Here is an 18,390-nt window from a genome sequence, read left to right as displayed (position 1 = left end):
ATGAGTTATAGCAGTGAACTATTGAATCCATATGAATGTACAAAGCCTATTTCAAAAAGTTTGAATGCTTATTAGGGATAAGTATCCCACTTATCCCTAATAATGCTATATGATAAGGAACTCAAAAAGAGTTAGAATCTTCTTCTATTCCTATTCCTATTCCTATTCCTTCTTCTCAATCTTCTCTCATCCCTCTCCTGCTGGTAAACCAACCTGAGTTATCAAATTCCAAAGCAAGATTCAAAAAAGGGAAATAAATGTTAAGAGATTGAAACAGAAACAAGAGAGGGAGAGAGAGAGAGGCAAACATGTTCACGAGCGTTATTGTTAGTGCAAGAACTGATGCACTCCAACACATCTGCAGATTAATCATCACCACCTTGTTCTTAACATCTTGAAGCCGCACAGTCTTTTTAAATGACTCCACCACTGTCACCAAAACTCTCTTGCTTCCGTAACAAGGCACTTCTACAGAATCATCACCTGCTTGAACAGAGAACCCCACTGCTTCACAGAATGATGTGCCGTTAGTCTCCAACTTTGAAGCTTTCTCACAGATGTAGGTACCATTTCTTGCTCCACACGGTACTATAACCTAACGCATAAAACAAGAACTCTCTCAAACTTGTGAGTTTTATACCTCTCAAAACACACAACCGTTCTTTTACCTGATTAGTGGAATCACTAGTACTAAAGTAAGCATCAGAGCAAGCCTTAAAGACACTGTCACAGAACGAGGCACAAATGCGAAGAGGACCCCCAACATCTGGATGACAGATTGAACATTCCAAAAGCTCAAACAAGTACAAGCAATCTTTAGAAGCTTCTCCGTGAGTAGCTAGGTTCTGGAGAGCTAACGAAGAAGAGCAACAAGTGTTGCCATGGAACGCATTACAAAGGTTTAGATGTAGTGCGTTCTCACTTGAGTTAACTGCTTCACCTGAATAACAACAACACGCATGAAACAGAGAGAACAGAGCATCTTACTTATGAAACACGACGAATCAAGATGATATAAAAAGAACTCAAAATAACGTAACTATGGTAGACTCGAGGTGATCTCTGCATTGATAACGAATCAAGATGCAAGAACATGTGAAAGAGACTCAGAGATTTTGATATGCACCAGAGGAAGACGGGATCAAGAGAGGGAGCAACAGGATCGGAGTAAGAAGCTGCAGAAACATCATCATCCTCTTCGTAGTTACGTATCTCGAAAGCGTAAAGATGCTAATAACAGATTCTCCCTCTCTCTATCTTCTCGTGTACTTTATATAGTAGGCAACACTTTCGGTTTAGCGTTCAATTCCGGTTCGCAATCTTGAGTTTTATTAATGTTTTAATATTGTTCGGTTTATAGAAAACCACTCCGGTTCATGGAGATTTCATAAACGAACTTGTCGTGTAACTGAATGTAAAACAAACTTTTAGAAAGGTCGAGATGTAAAACAAAAGAAGCTAAAAAATAAACTCCATAGAAGACACTGCAAGTCTGCAATAATTGTAGAAGCCGGCAAACCGGACTGGCAAAAACGATAAAATAAAAGCGATGTTAAGGAAATTAAACGAATATAAAAAACGAATACAAGAACGATAAGAAATCATATTCGCTAAGAGACATGGAGTCGAGATATGATCTCTTTCCTTAACTCAAAATATTCGCTCCGTTAGTAAGACGGGACTGTACGAATATAGAGTTCCAGGATACAACCATGGCAGACGAATCACGCCTCACTCGTGATCGCCCTATCGAACTATAAACTCTACGAAACACTCTCGCAATATAGACTTACGCAGAGGGATTTTTGCTGTTGGATTTTGATTTCGAAAAAATTTAGAAATGAAGGAAGAGGAGAGACGATATTTAAAGAGCCGGAGAAGACCCACTTTCCGCAACAGCTGCTGCACGTGGGCGAGAATCTCGCGGAGATCGAGGGAAGTTGAGTTCCGAAACTTCTTCCTCAAGACTCTCTCTTATCTCGTTCTGATCCATTTCGAACAGATAAACTTCGTCTTACACAAATGTCATGCTGTTTTTTAGAAATAAAATGGCAAAGCGTTGAGCTTAACTTGGTCCAAAAAGAATAATTCTTATGGCCCGACACCCACGCCCACGCCGAGCCGGCCGGACGGCGGCGGCGGCGCGCGCGTGGGGGGCGAGCCTATCCTCTCATGTGCGCCATTTGAACAAGAGTTAGAGTGAGTACATATATATACTCCTCATCTCTTCCAGTTCTCCCCGATGTGGGACTTTCTCTACTTCCTTCATTAATCATCATGCCTCAAAGGCTTATTAGATGATTGGCCCAATGGCCCATTTCGTTTTCACACATAACCAATAGAATATTGGTCCAACAATAATGTGCATAGTAATATTTTGTTAACAAACGTGAATTAAACTCTATAAACAAAAAAAAAAGAAATTCGATTGAGTCAAATATATACATTTTAAGGTTTGTATGTTAATTATATGAATGAAGATTTTATAATCTCTTAGATTCGTTTTATAAAGCTTCAAAAGACTCATCATGTTATTAGAATAACATAATAACGTGATGTTAATGAATCAATTGAAATAAATAAATACAAGATTAAAGTCTACTCACTTGTAGCAGAAGAAACCATGAATGTTACATCTCCTCCAACTTTACCGGGAAAAGAGATCGATAAGGTCATAAGGCGTCGTGTTGTTAGAGATGAAGGAGGAGTGCTTTGTGTGTTTACCATCTTCCTTTGATACTCTCTAGAATTACACCATGATAGAAGTGAATAATATGTTCAGATTTATTGTTAGATTCAGGTTTATCACGGGTTTCCAACTCAAAACCAATTGGCAATTAGTGGATTGACTCTAACACTTTATATATTACTTAATGTCCCACTGATTTTCCAATGCCCTTAATTTTTATAATACAAAACTAACCAAGTTCCTAATCTGTCTATAGAGAACAGATTATTTTCCCAGTTTATGTAGGAAACGAAGGACTCTTATTATTATAATAGTACACAGTTGGTTTAGCTTTTTATTTATTTATTTATTTTTCTGGGTCAAAACACAGTTGGTTTAGCTAAGAATAACTTAACACATGGCTTTCCTATTGTTTTATGTTTTGTCAGGTACTTAGAATGGGAAAGTCTTGAGATGTAGGAAGAGAACCTCAAAGGCTGCTTTACTTATAGTAATCAAAGAAAAATCATCTGTAAAAAACAAAACAATTTTTAAACTTTTTATATTTAATTGCCTTTCATGGTTTACAATGTGTTGAGTCCCCAAACCTTCCTATGAGTTATAGCAGTGAGATAATTGATTCCATATGAATGTTATATGATAAGAAAACTCAAAAAGAAAACTCCCTATGAGATATTGATTCCAAAATTCCCTATTTAAAAGTCTGAATGCTATATGAATGATAAGAAAACTAAAAAAATAGAGTTAAAATCTTCTCCTAATCCTGTTCCTTCTTCTCAATCTTCTCGCATCCCTCACCAGCTGATAAAAAAACCTGAGTTATCAAATTCCAAAGCAAGATTCATATATCAATTGGTTAGAAGGGAAATAATGTTGATATTTAGACAGAAACTAGAGAGAGTAAGAGATGCAAACCTGTAAATCATGGTTGATTCTAGAACAACAACTGCTATTTTCAAACACGTCTGTAGATCCAGTATCAGCAGCTCGTAGTTACGATCTTGAAGCCGCACAGTCTTCATGAGTGACTCCACCACAGGCACCACTGTCTCCAAAACTCTTTTGCTTCCGTAACAAGGCTCTTCTACAGAATCACCAGCTGGTTGAACAACAGTGAAACCCACTGCTTCACAGAACGCTGTGCCGTTAGTCTCCAACTTAGAAGCTTTCTCGCAGATGGTATCATTGCTTGCTACACACGGTACTATAACCTAACACATTTAACAAGAACCAAACACACTCTCTCAAACAAAACTTGTGAGTTTTAAACTTCTCAAAACACACAACCATTATTTTACCTGATTAGTGGAATCACTAGTATTAAAGTAAGCATCAGAGCAAGCTTCAAAGACAGTATCACAGAAGGAGGCACAAACGCGAAGAGGACCTGATTGAACTCCAACGTCAGGGTGACAGATTGAACATTCCAAAAGCTCAAACCAAAACAAGCAGTCTTTAGAAGCTTCTCCGTGAGTAGCTAGGTTCTGGAGAGCTAATGAAGATGAGAGCATCCGCGAAGCAGAGCAACAAGTCTTCTCGTGGAACATACCACACATGTTTAGATCCCTAAACTCAAGATCAGCAGACTCGGGAAGCTTTCCTTCTAGCTCGTACGGCTGATGAGATCGTCCTCCTTTAGAAACGCATACTCCAACGTTCTCACTCGAGTTAACCGCTTCACCTGAACAACAAACAACAAGACGCATGAAACAGAGAGAACATAGCATCTTACTTACGAATCAAGATTGATCTAAAAGGAACTCAAAAGATTGTAACGAATCAAGAGACTCAGAGATTTTGATACGCACCAGAGGAAGACGAGATCAAGAGAGGAAGCAACAGGATCATCATCATCATCCTCTTCGTGACGTATCCTTGTTCCATGAACGGGGACTTATCTCGAAGCGAAAGATACTCTGATAACAGATTCTCCCTCTTCTCTATTTTCTCTTTGTACTTTATATAGTAGGCAACACTTTCGGTTTAGCGTTCAGTTCCGGTTCGCAATCTTGAGTTTTTTTTAATGTTTTAATATTGTTCGGTTTATAGAAAACCACTCCGGTTCGGTTCATGGAGATTTCATAAACGAACTCGTCGTGAATCTGATTCAATTGAGAACCCTTTTTTTTCGGATAAAATGTAAATTATACTTGAAAAGATACACGCTCTAAGAAAATTATTTCAATAGATATATTGTTTTAGAGTATGCACGCTTATTAAGAATTTAATTTAATTTATTTTTTAATTTATTATACATTTTCTAATAACTTTCCACCAATGAAATTTAATCAATTCAAATATTCTCAATTATTGTTTCTCAAAAGTATAAAAAAGTACCTTAACAATACAAAAAATCTATCTTCGTGGAACAAAAAAAAATCTTACTTTCGAGAACGGATGGAGTATATTTTTTTTTATATTTCCAATGCATTTTAATCAACTAATAATAAAAATTTATGAATTTCAAAAACATTAATTGCATGTTTGAAGTCTAGTTTAGAAATATATGAAATATAAAATTAGAAAAAACTATGCATTAATAACTATGTTTAGTATTAATAATCGTAAAAATTCTAAAACATGTTATTCTGAAACAATGGAGTATTATCAAATCATTGAATACATCCGTTATAAAGCAATTGCTTTTATGGCCCAAAAAGAAGAAAAGCCAGTGAGAAGCTTAATATTTTAGCACCAAAAGAGCTCAGCTATATGGGTAAAGCCAATTGAGAACTATTTATAGAGAAGTCGAGATCTAAAAAAAAAAGAAACTAATAATAAACTGGAGGATACTGCAATATGAATGGTAATAACATGATGCTAATGAATGAAATGTAGAGTAAAAAAATAAAACCGTTTTGTTTACAATTTGTTGAGTCCCCCAAAACTCGCTATTGAGTTCTTTCACACAAAATATAGCAGTGGAAATATCTATTTCATACGATTCTAGGCTTATTTACAAGTTTGAATGCTATTCTAATAAAAAAATTGAATTACAAATCCTCCCATTCATGTATCTTATCAATCTTCTCGCATCCCTCTGGATCATAGCTCGCATCTGTTGCTGATAACGCCACCTGATATATCAAAGCAAGATTCACACATCAAACCGGTTTAAACAGAAACTATAGACAATGAGAGAGAGAGAGAGAGAGAGATGCAAAACCTTTTAAAGAGCATTGTTCCTAGTACAATAAGTGTTACGACCCAAGAGAACTGTTGAACCAGTGTCATCTCTCTAACTAGCTTCTTGAGATCTTGAAACCTACCAACATTCTCAGTCTTTATGAGTGACTTCACCGCTGGTCCAAAACTTGATATGCTGCTTCCGTAACAAGCGGAATCATCAGCTGTTTGAACAACAGTGAAACCCACTGCTTCACAAAAGGATGTGCCATTAGTCCCCCACTTGGACACTTTCACGCAGATGATACCATTGCTTGCTCCACACGGTACTATAACCTAACACATAAAACAAGAACCAAATCACTCACTCAAACTTGTGTATTCTCAGAGAGTTGTATCCCTTTCAAACACAACCGTTCTTTTACCTGATTACTAGCACCACTAGTACTAAAGTAGGCATCTGAGCAAGCTTCAAAGACTCTGTCACAGAACGAGGCACAAATGCGAAGAGGTCCAACATCTGAACATTCCAAAAGCTCAAACAAGTACAAGCAATCTTTAGAAGCTTCTCCGTAAGTAGCTAGGTTTTGGAGAGCTGATGAAGCAGAGCAACGAGTCTTGCCATGGAAGGCATTACACATGTTTAGATCACTAGGCTTCGGAAGCTTTCCTTTTTTAGAAATAATACATACTCCGTTCTCACTTGAGTTAACTGCTTCACCTGAATAGCAACAACACGCACGAATCAAGATTGATCTAAAAGAACTAAAAGGTCGAAACTTTATGAGTAGAACAACGCAGAGACTCTGTTTCAGAAGGTGTTCGATGCATCACAACGAATCAAGATGATCCAAAAACATGTGAAAGATACTCAGAGATTCGATACTCACCAGAGGAAGACGAGATGGAGAGATGAAGCAACAGGAGTGAAGTAAGAAGCTGCAGAAACATGATCATCCTCTTCGTTGAGTATCCTCCCATCTTTCTCGAGTGATCTCTACTACGATGAAGAGTAACGATCTCGAAGGAAGCGAAAGAGAAAAGACGAGAGAGTGCAAGAATCACTCGGGTTGGTTTCTTTTTTTACGAACAGACTAATCCCTCTCTTCTCAGCTATATGTAGTAGGTAACACTTTCCCTTTTGGGAAATAAATAGAGCGCGCTACTTGAAACGATATTATGAACCAACGTGGGAATAGTACATTGACCGTTAAATCTCGTGGTTCACAATCTCGAGTTTTATATTGTTCGGTTTATTGAAAACCAATCCGGTTCATAACTAATACAATTGAGATGAACGAAAAAGAAACTCCTTAGAAGACACTGCAATATGAATGGTATAACATGATGTTACTGATTGAATGAACAACTGAATTAACTAAATATATATATATATATATATATATTTTAGCAAACTATATATATATATATAAAAGATTTTAGTCAATTTAATTATTTATCACAACTGGGTTTAAATTAGAAACTAATTAAAAACGTGAATTTAACACAAAACCACACATATCTATAATATTTTAAATCTTAAAATAAAAAAGAAATCCTTAGAATCAATGGTCATAATGACGCCTAATCACACGAAAGTGGAGCCTTGACGCATAAGTATTCCAAAAGAGCCCAATTAAATTGCCAGCTTTGAGGTTTCTTCTTATAACAAATTGCTCATTCCAATTGCTAATGAACACATAGCTTCCACTTGAATGCCACTTTTTCAAAGTCAGCTGATGCAAAGATCCAGTATCACTGTCGTACACACTGATCCTCAACCCTTGATGATTATTTACATCTTCGATCATTGTGCGTTCTTCATCCGTGAGGTAATATAGAATGTGCGCAGCCACGTGATCCTTAGGTAGCATAAGGCGTGTTTGGCTGTTTCTCACGTCGCTCACTGTGAGATGTTTCTTGATTTCCCATATATCAGGGTTTATGGAGAGGGTTAACTCGGTACCTGGAGCCTTTATGTCCCTTAAGTGCGCGAGACTAATTACTCCTTCGTTTCTTGTAGCAGAAGAAACCATGCTTGCTCCACCAACTTGTGTGTTCGCCATCTTACTTTTGATACTCAGCGAGAATTAAACCAATGATAAAAGATTGAATATTATTTACATGCTTATATATACACAAGTCTCCCGCCTCCTAATCTGTCTAGAGAGAGAGCAAAAAATTTCTCAGTTTATGTAGGAAAATGATTTTTTAATATAAAAATATAATTCAAATTCTTATTTTAAGCAGGAAAAGGATTTTATGGGCCCTATTCTTTTCCTGATGGAAATAGAAATTGATACTCACAATAAATATCTTAACGAATAAGCCGATTCCCTGTTATGAGTGTTGGGCTAATGAGCCGGTACGTTATGGGCCTCTAATCCATAAATTAAGAAAATAACGTAACTCTAATTTTGGGATTGTAACATTAAAACATTGCTCGAAAACGTTTAATAAACCACTATCCAGTTAATCAATCTGAATAATTATTTAATCCGCATTAAAAGATTCAGGAATCATACGATATTTTTTCTCAAATAATTGTCTGAAAACAAGAGTTTAACCAAAACTAGATAAGATCTGTGAAAAAAGAAATATAAAATGTATTGAGCAACAACGAACGAGCAGAAAACAATACAAGAAAAGTATAAAGATCTTCTAGTCTTCTTCCTCACCCTCGTTCTCAGCGATGTTGAAGTACCTCAACTCGTAGAGGTTACGGTCCTTGTTGGCTGCAATCACTCTGAGCCAATCCCTCACGTTGTGCTTCTTCAAATACTTCTTCGTCAAGTACTTGAGATACCTATTATAAATAAACATTCAGTTTCTATCATCTCAAGACCAAATCTAGAAGAGAGTGGTTCCAAATAGAACAAGTGTTAGTTGAGTAGTGTTGTTGTTACCTCTTGGAGAACTGACCATCAGAAGTGACGGTGATCTTGTTCTTCTCGCGCGTGATGGTGACAGAGTCACCAAGTGCACCGGCTTTGCCACCGACTTTGATCCTCTCCTGAAGGAACTTCTCGAGGGAAGCAATCTCCATGATCTTGTCATCGACAGGCTTGGAGCAGTCGATGGAGAAGGACACTCCCTTCTTCTTTCCCTTGGCAACTGCTGCACTTCCACGACTCATCTTTCAATCCTCTTCTCTCTCTCTACAATCACAGAAAACAACAGAGCATAGAGTGCTTATCAACATTAGTGTGCTTATCACCAGCAGAGCATAGTGTGCTTATCAATAACTACTCAGATGCGAGTTTCTAATCTAAACAAGACCTCGAAGCCAAAGTGAAAATGTGAATCCGTGAATCGAAACTTAGATAATTCTCTTGAATCTATTATCAGACATTAAAGAGGAGTAACAGGCGTACCTTTAACAAAGCCTAGAAGGTGGAACTTGTCTGAAGATGACGAGCGGCGTCTTTTAGCTGAGGAGACAGAACCAAATGTTTCTAGGGCTTTTGTGCATTTAAAGTGGTCTTGTTGCCCTAATTTATATTTTCTTTAAATTACAGAATCTCCCCAAATGTTTCTAAATTATCAACTTTACCCAAAACTTTCGCACTGACATTAAATGTCCAACGAGAGAACCCATTTCATGTAATCACCGGCAAAATGCAAACATTGTTTATTGTCCGCACGTTTCTCTTATAAATCTGTATCTAGTATGCATTTTAACACACAACAGTCCCTCTGTATACACTCATGAACATATTCAATGCAGCTCATAATATTCTTTTTTTTAGTGTTAGTATTTGGCCTAGAAAACAATCATCACCATTGAAATAATTGGAACATGCTAAAGAAAAAGGAGTCAGTACTTAAACATATCAAGAAGAAGAAACCAAATGTTCCATAAGGGTATTTATCACTTTGGATTACCCATTGTAGCCCACATTAGAAAAAATAATAACAAAATATCCATCCAACCACCATTTTGCTACCCTGATCCAAACCAGACCTAAACCGGCTCGAACCAGACGGCCACCACCAACTGGGAAAGCAGTCTCTCTCTCCAAACCATTACATACCACATCCATTTTGTGTTTTTAGATATTATCATCAACACATCACATAACTTGAGAGCATGCAGTTTTTTTTCCAGGTTTTCTCAAATATCAAATTCCCAATTGTTTAATTATGGTTTTGTTTTGGTCCCAATGTTCATGAGAATTGTCAGACCGGTGAGATTCTCACCAGGCACTGACTCAACTCTTATGATGATCCTCCGGCGCCATGCCTCTGATGGAGGCTTCCTGATCCTTCATTGAAGGTCCAAAGTGATGGTGGTTCTCTATCCATCTGGTTAACCGGGTAAGCCGGTTGCAATTGCATATAAGGCTCTCTCTCCCATATGTTAAACCGGATAAACCCGCTCCCGCCTGCCTGATCCGACGAAGATGAAGTCGAACCACCCATCAAGGAAGCTCTACTGGGCCTCCGCCCAGACGAGAACACAGGCCCATGAGAGACTATAGGAGAATCAGGTTGGTGTGACTGTGCAGAAGACTGTTGGTGGTAGGCTTGAAGTGCTTGCATTCTATCTCGAGTCCGAACGTTGCTTCCCGGAAAAGGCGGTGACCTGGGAATCGATGCCACCGAGCTCCCCGCTCTGCCACCAGAACTGCAAATGAATTTAATATTTAAATGATGAGAATTAAAAAACATTATGATATTATCGTTATAACAAAAAAAATTAATTTCTAATTATATTAATATATTTGGTTTACAATTTGTTTTCTATCAAAACCGCATTATTTTTTCTATCAGAACTGCATTTAGTCCGCAAAACGCATTAACCACTGTTCCGCTTATTTTACTAAATCCGCATCCAAGCCATGAGAATAAAGACTTTAATAATTTCATTTTGAAGTCAAGACATAAACTACGTACCTGTGACCATGATATGATGGACGAATGAAATGAGGCGGTCTTGGTCTGATAACATCTGAGCCGTTGGCTCGGGAAGTCCTTGCAGCAGCTGGCGGAGGGGTGGGATGAGTTGGACTTCCCACGTGAGCGCCAGAAGCAGCAGAGAAGTGCTGTGGCGGTGGGGGTGGAGGCGAGTGATAATCCCAGCCGTGAAAGTGCGGATCCACAGGGAAACCATAAGGAGGTGGGACTTCACTGGAACCGGATGTGTTCCAGTGACTAGGGAAACTTGAAGTGTCTGAACCGCCAGAGCTTGAGGAAGACGAATGAACAGGGCCAAAGTAAGTTACATATGGACATGGGTGACCCGCTGTTGGCGCTGCTGGTTCTGTGAAGTAGCCTTGTTGGCCCAATAGCTCTTGATCTGTGCCACGGTGTCAGACAGACTCAAATAGATCAATAAACCAAAAAGCCGGAAACGTGAAAAAACAAGAAATAACCAATCTGGCAATGTCTTACAAGAACTTGGCGAAAATTCTCCATCTCTACAAAGTTTAAGAGAGATTCATCAGCATAAAAGATCCCACTTGCCGAAAATAGCAACAAAACAGAGTTAAAATTACTTACTCGAAAGAAGGAAGACGAGCTGAACTTCCAAATGGGCACCAGTGAACTCCAAAAGCCTGTGCAAAGATACATAAAACACACGCGTTTTTTCGACACAGAACATAACTCAAGCAGTTAAAAAACATAAACAATCCTCCAGCATGGGAAGGCAGAGGAGTGTGACCAGGCTATTTACCAATTCAGAGTAGGTTCCGATGTCATAAATATCCTCTTCATGAACCCATTCCTCAGCACTGAACTCAGGGTTTGAACGGCAACCGTTTGCGTAAAGCCACTGGCCTTTCTCTACTTTCCGACAGTTTGGGCACTGCATCACCCCCTTTGTGTTGAAAGCTGAGCCAATACAATCTGAAGGAAAAAAAAAAAACAATGGAAACAGATGTAACAAGAAACCCATAAAAACCTCATATCAAACCCATAAATAAATACCCAAAATACTTAGAAATCTTAATAAGTATCTATAACATGAATAATTAATTTAATACTGAAATACTGTAAATTTTTAAGTTTTGACAATTACATTCGAAATTTGATTATGAACAAGTTTTCTTCTTAAAATTTCAACAAATTATTTTGTTTTTGAAGCTTAAATATACAAACACACAGTTACTCTCCTATCTAGACATCCAAGATTGCCACACAGTGAACATATATTAAGAAGCAAAGACTCATGAAATTTTCGAGTTTAATCATTCCCTCGTAATAAAGAACACATAATGCATGTACTTCTGAAACACTAATAGATACATCAAACAAGGTGAAGAGGATCAATAAGACAGTGATCAATCCCTAACTGGTTCTGTCTGAATAACCTCAGAAACAACAATCCGACCAGATCATGACTATATCAACCAATTAAAATTCCAAACCTCAAATTAGAATCTAAAATGATCATAATTCACAAAAATCGAATCAAACAAAAGGTAGATCTGGATGATTTAAATCGAAAACAATACCGAGATGGAACTCGTGGCCACAATGAAGCTTAGCCCAAGCTCGATCGCCTTCTTTGGTCACCGTCTCGATGCAAATCGAACACAGAACCGAGCCAAAGGCGTTAACTTCGTCGATAGAATCGCCATCCGAGCTATCGTCGGCGGCGAGATCATTTGCATCGAAATCGAATTTGGTAGCGTTGTTGCCTAAACCCATAATTCAAAATCCAATCTTTCTTTTTTTTTTATTTTCGTCGAATTTAACCAAGATAACTTGTGGATCTCTGAACTCTACCAGAAGAAGGAAAGAACGAAAAGAAGAAATTGAAGTTTTTTTTTTCTTTAACGGAATGATATTTTTTTTTTGTGTGAGAGAAGATTGGGTTACGGGTAGAACAGAACCGTAGAAGCAATGACCGATGTCTGAAATACTCCAAACTTGTTTATAACTGGACGGTTCAGATTTGTTTACTTGACATCAGCTGCTTGTTTCCCACAGATTTGTTTCCTTTTTTTTTTCCATTATATGAAAACAATATCTATATATGTTTCTATGATATATATATAATATTTTGTATATAATTTAAAATAATATATATATATATATATATATATATATATGTTTGGGTAAGAATTTTAAGATTATATTTTTGATAAAAATGTTACAATTATATTTTTGTATAAAAGTTAAGGTTATAGATGTTATAACAAAAAAGTTAAGGTTATATATATATACAATTTTTTTGACTCATCACATTCTTATTGGATTTAAGTTAGAATGCTAACACAATGACAACACCAGTACAAAATCACAAATCTATTTCGATTTTGTAATTGAATTTGGGATTATTTTTATTTAAAAAAATATTATTCATCAAATTTAAAATATTTCTCATAGCACATCAAATAAAAGTAATGTCACAAAAATGCAATACTACATACTGTTTATGACACTATCTAGACTTAGAAGTCTATAAAACTCAGGCGCATATTCAAGTCGTAAACGTGTTCAGTTTTCTTTCAGAATCCTTTTATTTTCTCTAACATGCATGTGATGATGTGAACTAAAACATACTGAAATTTATAAACAGCTTTCGATCGTCATACACCAATATTGGTGTGAGTTTCTTAAAGGCTTAACCCATTTTTTTTTTATCAAACCTTACTTTTATAACTTCTTACTTTTCCATGACTGGAAAAAGTGTTCCTAGAACATGAAAACAAACCATCAAAACTAAACAAACGGCTAATATAAAGAAGTAAATACAACATAGAAAGATAGGAATATACAAAACGCCTAAACAATGATGTCGAAAAATCTTCTAATCTCAAAAACCAGCGAGCTGTAAAGTGAGATGAAGCCAATGAATTTAGAGACCACCACCAGTGATATAAATTCCAAGATTGAAGCAGCATCAAGTGCACAGTCAACAAATTCCAATACGGCTACAAAAGCTTAAACCATTTAATTTACATGGTCTGGACGTAAATTTTTTGAAAGTGATATGCGCTCGTTTACTATAAGAAAAGGATTTGCCAGATTCCAACCAAATGGCTGTAAGAAATAACTCATAAATTAGCCATGCGACATTAAGCAATTCATGTGTAAGTTGCAATAATTAATAGCAAAGAAACTGTGGGTTACAGTACTCCAATATATCTCATATAGATTCTATATTTTGACATATTTTCTGCTTTTAATTTTTTTTCTTTTTATACTATTTAGTGTAGTAATAAAATGCATCCCCTAGACTATATTTGCGAAGTGATTTTGCCACATGTCAATTCTACAATCAATTTCACAAAACAAATATGACATAGCTACTGAAATTGATGACATGTCTTATAGCTTAATATGACATGGACAACTGCATTTAATGTTAATTTATATTTTTGGTAAACTTTTTAAAATATGATAATATCTCATATATTACATTTAATGTCATTATATTTTTGGAATTTTTTTTAGAATATAGGAATAACTCATAAATTATCATTAAAATAAATATATTCAAATAAGACATTATAAATTTCGAAATATAATTTAATTATATATTTTTAAATTATAGAATTTGTTACTAAAATTTTCAAAAATGTATACAATTTTTTTTAGAAAATTATAAAAATTTAATCAAAAAATCATTATTTTCTTATATATCTACAAATTTTATAAATATTGTTTAATTTTAATTTTTGGTAATTATGCAACTTTTTCAAATTTATTTAAAATATTTAATTAAAATATTTAATTAAAATAAATAGATAGAAAAATCTATCTAAGATTATAATTTCAAATATATACATGCATATTCTTAAATATAATTTTTATGTGTAATTAAATCAAATTAATATTAAAATATTGATATGAAAAAGAAAATTTACAATATTAATAATATTTTATTTTAAAATATAATTTATATTTATCTGTTAAAAAATATTTTAGATTTTTTTACTGCACATGGTGTAAAAAGACACCTAGTATACTAAAAACAATTACTATTCTTGTTATAAATTTCTTACTCCGTGTAATTATTCATATAAAATTATATTTAAGAATTTTAAAAAGGTCAGTAGTAACCAAGTTGCTTTGGTCTAGTGGTATAGGAGCTCCAGCTGGAGTGCCCGCCCTGGGTTTGAACCTTGGCCACTGTGGAATTCACATATGGGCTGCAGCATCCGAGACCGAAAACCGTTACGCGGTGAGCCACCTAGTGACCTTCGGGTCCATGCTCGCTTCGGTCTCTAGTCTGGACCACCACGGTAGGGTTAGGATACTCGGTTATAAAAAAAAGAAGGTCAATAGTAGTCAAACTTCTTTTAGTGAGTCCAATCTGACGCCGAGCAATTATTGCGCCCACATGACAAAAGTTTATTCGCGCCTGCAGCTCTTCTCTCGTACTTGCCAATTTCGCTCTTTTATTTAACTTTTACAGTAAAATAATATACTTTCTAGTTTTAATCCGATAATAGCATAGGCAAGTGAGGGCATGTTTATTGGTACAACCCATTGGGGTTTCTTAACCAATATTATATCAATTAACTTAACTTAATTGACGTAATTGAAAACTTTTAATTTTCTATCCTATATTGGTACAATCCTATTGGGGTCTCTTAACCACTTCTCCTTCATTTTCATCGTGACATTGAGCTTCAAACATCTTGTACCAATTCAAGCACTCCTTCCTCGATCACCATCCTTTCACAAACTTCAATCTTCACCGCGAACTCCTTTAAACTCTGATTTTTGACAAATCAGAAAACAAAATCTGATCAAAACGACCAGAAGCTTTATTCAATCAATCTGAAACAGAGATAAAAGAAAACACTTGAAGAACAGCTCTGGTTCAGATTGAAAACACCACAAAAGTCTGCAACTGCGAAAATCAAACTCAAATTTACAGAGAATACTGTCTAGAGCGTCGATCTTGAGGGGAAGAAGAAATCCATTTTTTTATGTCAAAAGAAAATAAAATAAAAAAACAACATATTTTTTAAACAAACGTCTCTTATTGTCCTTAAATAAGACACGTTCTTCCCCTTTTCCCCTATTTTTGATTTATTTTAAATATGTTTTCACCTAAGAGATGAGCTTAAGAGACACCTATAAAAGCTATTATCAACCTAGTCGAAATATATTGATATATATATATATATATACATTGTGTTGTGGCCTTTGTTCACTAGTGGGTTGTGAAAGGAGCGATGAATTTCGACATTGGAGCAGATCCATCAGCTGAAGAAGGTGGTGAAGACGAAGGAGTTGATGACCAAGCTGTAAAGGTTGTTGATATCATCGATACTTTTAGGCTTCAGGTATAACTCAGTGACCTCTTTTAAATCTTCCTTTACTTTTGGCGCAAGAAAGAAGACAAAGGCCACCTTGGGAATGAATTTGAGATTAATTTTTTGGGGTATTAATGTGTAGGAGCAACCACCGTTTGACAAGAAACAGTTTGTGATGTTCATGAAGAGATACCTAAGGCAAACAGTCCCTAAGCTAGAGTCGGAAAAGCAAAAGATAATCAAGAAACACATTGATAGTGCTACCAAGTTTTTGGTGTCAAAGCTCAAAGACTTTCAATTGTAAGCTCTTATCATCTCTTACAGTATTTTCGATAATTTTTTTGTCAAATTGCGTTTTATTATTTGGTGATTATTTAAACGAATGTAATCACAGCTTCATAATGCACATAGATTATACAAATAGATTTTCTGAGAATTTTTAAAAATACGACAATATTGTTTTAATGCATAGTTGCATCTCGTACAAACATATGATGATGTTCAAAGAGTTTTGGAGCCTTTGTTGTCTCCGTTTTTCAAGAAAATAGTGATTTTATAATGGTTATTCCATTGATTTAGGAAGTATTATGAAGTTTTACTAAATTACTTCATAAAAGAATTATAACGACTCCCATATATCATTAAAAAGAGCTTAAAATACCTTAATATAAATATAGAATGTGGTTAGCAAATTTAAAACAACATTAAAGATTATATGCTTAGTATATAAAACATTTACCAAAAACTCAATATTTTCGTAGGGTTTTAACACATAGATTTTGACAAAATTTCAAAAAATATGACAATATTGTTTTAATGCATAGTTGCATCCTGCACTAACATATGATGATGTTCAAAGAGGTTTGGAGCCTTTGTTTTCCCCGTTTTTCAGTAAATTAGTGATTTTATAGTGGTTATTCCATCGATTTAAAGAATATTATGAAGTTTTACTAAATTAATTGATAAACAATTATAAATATTCTCATATACCATGAAAAAGAGCATAAAATACCTTAATACAAATGTAGAATGTGGTTAGAAATTTTAAAACAACACTAAAGATTATATGCTTAGTATATAAAATATTTACCAAAACCTAAATATTTTTGTAGGGGTTAACACATAGATTTTGACAAAAACTCAAAAATATGACAATATTGTTTTAATGCATAGTTGAATCTTGCACTAACATATGATGATGTTCAAAGAGGTTTGAAGCCTTTGTTGTCCCCGTTTTTCAGGAAAATAGTGATTTTATAGTGGTTATTCAATCGATTTAGGGAATATTATGAAGTTTGACAAAATTAATTGATAAAAGAATTATAACGATTACCATATACCATGAAAAAATCTTAAAATACCTTAATACAAATGTATAATGTGGTTAAAATTTTTGTAGGGTTACCCATAGATTTTGAGAAAATTTCAAAAAATATGACAATATTGTTTTAATGCCTAGTTGCATTCTGCACTAACATATGATGATGTTCAAAGAGGTTTGGAGCCTTTGTGCTCTCCGTTTATCAAGAAAATAATAATTTTATAGTGGTTATTCCATCGATTTAGGGGGTATTATGAAGTTTTACTAAATTAATTGATAAAAACAATTGAACACATTTACCATGAAAAATATTTTAGCATACATTAATACAAATGTAGAATATAGTAGAAATTTTAAAACAACACTAAAAATTGTAGGCTTCAGTATATAAAGTATTTACCAAAAACTCAATATTTTTGTAGAGGTTAGCCCATAGATTTTGAGAAAATTTTAAAAAATATGACAATATTGTTTTAAGGCCTAGTTGCTTCCTGCACTAACATATGATGATTTTCAAAGAGGTTTGGAGCCTTTGTGCTCTCCGTTTATCAAGAAAATAATAATTTTATAGTGGTTATTCCATCGATTTAGGGGGTATTATAAAGTTTTACTAAATTAATTGATAAAAACAATTGAACGATGCTCATTTACCATGAAAAATAGTTTAGCATACATTAATACAAATGTAGAATATGGTAGAAATTTTAAAACAACACTAAAGATTATAGGCTTCAGTATATAAAGTATTTACCAAAAACTCAATATTTTTGTAGGGGTTAGCCCATAGATTTTGAGAAAATTTCAAAAAATATGACAATATTGTTTTAATGCCTAGTTGCATCCTGCACTAACATATGATGATGTTCAAAGAGGTTTGGAGCCTTTGTCGTCTCCGTTTATCAAGAAAATAATAATTTTATAGTGGTTATTCCATCGATTTAGGGAGTATTATGAAGTTTTATTAAATTATTTGATAAAAACAATTGAAAGATGCTCATTTACCATGAAAAAGAGTTTAGCATACATTAATACAA

At 34.9% G+C, this 18,390-nt stretch overlaps 7 protein-coding genes across 7 annotated transcripts; 1 reads left to right on the top strand and 6 right to left on the bottom strand.

Annotated features, from left to right (window-relative positions):
• Positions 1 to 131: 131 nt before the first annotated feature.
• LOC125593868 lies at positions 132 to 3,027 on the bottom strand. The gene is made up of 4 exons (XM_048770229.1): positions 1,127 to 3,027; positions 669 to 940; positions 309 to 595; positions 132 to 213 (listed from the first exon to the last, which is right to left on the bottom strand). The coding sequence occupies exons 1-4, from the start codon at positions 1,191 to 1,193 to the stop codon at positions 132 to 134; spliced, it is 708 nt and encodes a 235-aa protein (XP_048626186.1). The 5' UTR covers positions 1,194 to 3,027.
• Positions 3,028 to 3,203: 176 nt separating this feature from the next.
• Positions 3,204 to 4,605, bottom strand: LOC106378739. Its single transcript, XM_048770228.1, has 4 exons — positions 4,498 to 4,605; positions 3,988 to 4,370; positions 3,605 to 3,900; positions 3,204 to 3,503 (listed from the first exon to the last, which is right to left on the bottom strand). The coding sequence occupies exons 1-4, from the start codon at positions 4,571 to 4,573 to the stop codon at positions 3,434 to 3,436; spliced, it is 825 nt and encodes a 274-aa protein (XP_048626185.1). The 5' UTR covers positions 4,574 to 4,605; the 3' UTR covers positions 3,204 to 3,433.
• Positions 4,606 to 5,513: 908 nt separating this feature from the next.
• Positions 5,514 to 6,958, bottom strand: LOC125593866. The gene is made up of 4 exons (XM_048770222.1): positions 6,706 to 6,958; positions 6,241 to 6,536; positions 5,856 to 6,151; positions 5,514 to 5,766 (listed from the first exon to the last, which is right to left on the bottom strand). The coding sequence occupies exons 1-4, from the start codon at positions 6,794 to 6,796 to the stop codon at positions 5,661 to 5,663; spliced, it is 789 nt and encodes a 262-aa protein (XP_048626179.1). The 5' UTR covers positions 6,797 to 6,958; the 3' UTR covers positions 5,514 to 5,660.
• A 422-nt stretch (positions 6,959 to 7,380) lies between these two features.
• LOC111210591 (B3 domain-containing protein At2g33720-like) lies at positions 7,381 to 7,881 on the bottom strand. Its single transcript, XM_022711094.2, has one exon. The coding sequence runs from the start codon at positions 7,879 to 7,881 to the stop codon at positions 7,381 to 7,383; it is 501 nt and encodes a 166-aa protein (XP_022566815.2).
• A 443-nt stretch (positions 7,882 to 8,324) lies between these two features.
• LOC106382213 (60S ribosomal protein L22-2-like) lies at positions 8,325 to 9,347 on the bottom strand. The gene is made up of 3 exons (XM_048770223.1): positions 9,190 to 9,347; positions 8,722 to 8,973; positions 8,325 to 8,621 (listed from the first exon to the last, which is right to left on the bottom strand). The coding sequence occupies exons 2-3, from the start codon at positions 8,949 to 8,951 to the stop codon at positions 8,477 to 8,479; spliced, it is 375 nt and encodes a 124-aa protein (XP_048626180.1). The 5' UTR covers positions 8,952 to 8,973; positions 9,190 to 9,347; the 3' UTR covers positions 8,325 to 8,476.
• A 251-nt stretch (positions 9,348 to 9,598) lies between these two features.
• LOC106382214 (E3 ubiquitin-protein ligase RFI2-like) lies at positions 9,599 to 12,658 on the bottom strand. Its single transcript, XM_013822196.3, has 6 exons — positions 12,274 to 12,658; positions 11,493 to 11,665; positions 11,318 to 11,373; positions 11,210 to 11,235; positions 10,712 to 11,114; positions 9,599 to 10,442 (listed from the first exon to the last, which is right to left on the bottom strand). The coding sequence occupies exons 1-6, from the start codon at positions 12,467 to 12,469 to the stop codon at positions 10,034 to 10,036; spliced, it is 1,263 nt and encodes a 420-aa protein (XP_013677650.2). The 5' UTR covers positions 12,470 to 12,658; the 3' UTR covers positions 9,599 to 10,033.
• Positions 12,659 to 14,746: 2,088 nt separating this feature from the next.
• On the top strand, positions 14,747 to 16,471 carry LOC125593870 (translationally controlled tumor protein 2-like). Its single transcript, XM_048770233.1, has 2 exons — positions 14,747 to 16,065; positions 16,178 to 16,471. Exons 1-2 carry the CDS (start codon positions 15,955 to 15,957, stop codon positions 16,337 to 16,339), a joined length of 273 nt encoding a protein of 90 aa, XP_048626190.1. The 5' UTR covers positions 14,747 to 15,954; the 3' UTR covers positions 16,340 to 16,471.
• The last annotated feature ends 1,919 nt before the right edge of the window (positions 16,472 to 18,390 follow it).

This window comes from Brassica napus (assembly GCF_020379485.1).
Source record: "Brassica napus cultivar Da-Ae chromosome A1 unlocalized genomic scaffold, Da-Ae chrA01_Random_12, whole genome shotgun sequence".
NCBI classification, from domain to species: domain Eukaryota; kingdom Viridiplantae; phylum Streptophyta; class Magnoliopsida; order Brassicales; family Brassicaceae; genus Brassica; species Brassica napus.
The sequence above is the reverse complement of the archived record's forward strand: the minus strand, read 5'-3'. Positions and strand labels throughout refer to the sequence as shown.